General features: G+C 36.4%; 1 protein-coding gene across 1 annotated transcript; it reads left to right on the top strand.

Moving 5' to 3' along the window:
* The first annotated feature begins 1,212 nt into the window (after positions 1-1,212).
* LOC116195212 (early nodulin-like protein 1) lies at positions 1,213-2,179 on the top strand. The gene is made up of 2 exons (XM_031524207.1): positions 1,213-1,442; positions 1,535-2,179. Exons 1-2 carry the CDS (start codon positions 1,253-1,255, stop codon positions 1,894-1,896), a joined length of 552 nt encoding a protein of 183 aa, XP_031380067.1. The 5' UTR covers positions 1,213-1,252; the 3' UTR covers positions 1,897-2,179.
* Positions 2,180-3,030: the final 851 nt, after the last annotated feature.

The raw sequence follows: 3,030 nt of genomic DNA, 5'->3' as shown, positions 1-3,030 counted from the left end.
ACTAGAAAGCATGGGCGTAATGGATTCCGAGTTCTTGGTTCCAAACGAATCGCCACCTTCAAACTTTTAGGTTTCTAATTAATTATTTGGTTATGTTTCCTAAGTTTATTTTTCCTAGAAAATTCGTCTTGACTCCTAATTGCCATTTCCAATCAATAGAGAAGTTTGAAAGAGCCAAACAATTACTAATTTTGATATCCTAAAAATTCATATAAGTCGTAGTTATTATAGATATTAAAAATAGGAATCCTTCTCTTATGTAGCCTTACAATAATTTAAGAGAAGGATTATGTATGCTTTTTATTAATTCATTGCCCACAAAATTAAAATCTCCGTGCGGACTTAACTATCTAAATACGTGTATTCCTAAGCAGAGCGTGATTGACTTAGATCAGAATCATCAAGAGGAAGGTGCAAGCGTCAAAGTGCATTTATTACGCAACAATACCTCACCGCCAGACCAAAAATGGGGATAAAAAGGAACTATGATAATAGTAATAGTGCAAGATTGTTAATGGTTTCTGATTACTGCCTGTCAAATATGGATAATTTGAACCTAATGTAAGTTTCTTCAAACAGATTGCTTGCATATTCCATATACTTTGTCCAATTTAACACACTAAATGCATGTTCATCAATCTTTATTAAAGTTCTTTATTTCCTCATTGGTCCATGTCTATCACTTTTTTTTCGGTAGTTTGTCCATCGCAAACATTAAAATCTTGACTAATCTAATCTCACACGATAAATGAAAATTTAGGCTACTCTGGCACATAGCAGGAGGACAAAAATGCATTATTTATCAAAACTATTCGAAATGTACAAGTTAAGGAATTTGTTTTAAGATTGAGTTGTTTCATATATTTAATCATGAAGAATCGCAATTATTTCTTGTACATCACGTTGATAACTTAATAAACAATAAAGCGGTACGAAAATTTTCACTCATGAGATTCAAACCCAAAACACCTTATTCATATTTCAGGCGAAAGATAAGTACTACTACATTGCACACACTCCTCTATTTTTCTCTTTTGTTGTTGTTTTTTTTTCCCTTTTAAATTGTACGCATATTAAGTAGAAAATCAGATTCTGAGATTACAATTTACCAAATGGGTATCTGCCAAGTGTCACTCATTTACCGGCATTTCACCAAGTTCCGAAGCTAAGAACGGAAACCCTAACCTCTCCCCCTATAAATGAGTGCCTTTCTCCTAAGGCAAACAACAGAATTTGAGTTATATGCAGAGTTATGGCTCAGCTCAAGAGATCAATAATGGCGGTTCTTCCTCTCGTCCTAATGCTCATCGTCTCTTTGACCCCTTCAGAAGCTACTGATTTTCTGGTTGGAGGGAAAGAGAATTCATGGCAAGTTCCTTCTTCTCCCTCGGAGTTCAATCGGTGGGCTCAGAAGAACAGGTTCAAAGTCGGAGATTACCTAGGTAATATTACATTTACTTGTGTATACAACACTTCATTATATTTATAGACTGATCGATGCATTATGTATGTCGATTTTCATGTGTACACATAGTCTGGAAGGAGGACGCGAAGAGCGATTGGGTCTTGGAGGTCACTAGACAAGGATATGAAACGTGCAACACTTCGAACCCAGTGAGAAGTTACAGTGATGGCAGTACACGGGTAAAGTTGGATCGGTCGGGGCCATTCTTCTTCATCAGTGGAGTTAAAGGGCACTGCGAGAAGGGACAGAAGCTCGAGGTTGTGGTGCTTTCGGAGGATCACCACCGCAAGAGCGAAGCCCCCTCCCCTGCCCCTGCAAACTCTACGGCTCCTACTCCAGCTCATAGTGGAGGCAATGCACTACTGAGGGACGATGTCATGATCGTGGTTGGTCTATTTATTAAGGGTTTTATGCTAGGACATTTATTTTGAGAAGCGCTTCGATTACTTGGTATTAACATGTTGTGTGACTAATTATCCCATCCTATGCAACTTTCTTTTCCAATTTAAATTCAAGTACGGTTATGTGGTTAATTACTTTAGTTAGGGCTCGTGAATCCCACTTTTAATGCTTCATCTAGACTCACATGATTATATTTCATGAAATTCGGAGGAAAGGTCAAGTGATCACTGAAAAGATCGATGTACGGGTGTTTTTCTTCTGTGAAGATAATTAAGTATAAAGCTGGCTCCTCTCCTTTTGGTGTTCACATTCTGCACAAGGTTCTGAACGGACATGGCCTTCTACTGTTCTATTATATTGCAGGGGCTGCCATAAGCCACGATGTCAATTTCTTCACCGAAAAGGAGCTTTTTTTTTTTTTGCCTTAAGATGCACGGTAAAAGCCCTATAAGTTTTGACTTATTTGGACTTCAATCCTATAAATTTTATTTTGAAAAATTCAATCCTATAGATTTGCTCCTTTCCTCCTATTTGTTCGTGTCTGTCAAGCGAAGCTACTAATGTGGACTTCATGAAGTTAATTTTGTTCACGTAAGATTTGTTATTGGCTTAAATTAAAAAATTAAAAAGATAAATAATAAATAATAATTTAAATAAACATCAGATTGAATTATTGAAAAAATAGTTACTTTATGTGACGTATTCAATACATGGTTTTTTTTTAGTGTGTAATCCAAAAATCCAACAGGTCTTGACTAATATAGTTCAAATCAGATTCACTAAGGGGTAAAACTTTTACAATCAAGAATTTTTTTCATTCACATGACTCGAATTCGAGACCTTATTTAAAGGAATAAATGCTAAATCACTTGAACCAACTCTCATCGGTCACACATGGTTTTTTTTTAACCCTTTTGATTATTTCCTGTTAGACATACCTATTTGGGCATGCGTTATCGAAATAGGTACTTTTATGTGACTGCAAATTTGACGTTGGAAAGGGGAAAAATTAGGAGAAGCAACCTCAAATTTGAGATCCACAAAGGTTGCACAAAAGATGATTTCATCCCTATCGAAGTGGGACATGTCAAAGGAGCAGCAATTGAATTTTGGGTCAGGCTTGCTGGCTTAGGCTATTTTATTTGGGTTGGTAAATTTGGGCG

Source organism: Punica granatum, chromosome 2, assembly GCF_007655135.1.
Source record: "Punica granatum isolate Tunisia-2019 chromosome 2, ASM765513v2, whole genome shotgun sequence".
In the NCBI taxonomy this organism is placed as follows: Eukaryota; Viridiplantae; Streptophyta; class Magnoliopsida; order Myrtales; family Lythraceae; genus Punica; species Punica granatum.
This window is presented reverse-complemented; position numbering and strand designations above follow the sequence as displayed.

Excerpts from the sequence above, each read along its gene's own strand:
- LOC116195212 (XM_031524207.1), top strand. The coding sequence starts at position 1,253 with ATGGCTCAGCTCAAGAGATCAATAATGGCGGTTCTTCCTCTCGTCCTA. Across the intron at positions 1,443-1,534 it reads CAAAGTCGGAGATTACCTAG|TCTGGAAGGAGGACGCGAAG; the intron begins GTAATATTACAT and ends GTGTACACATAG.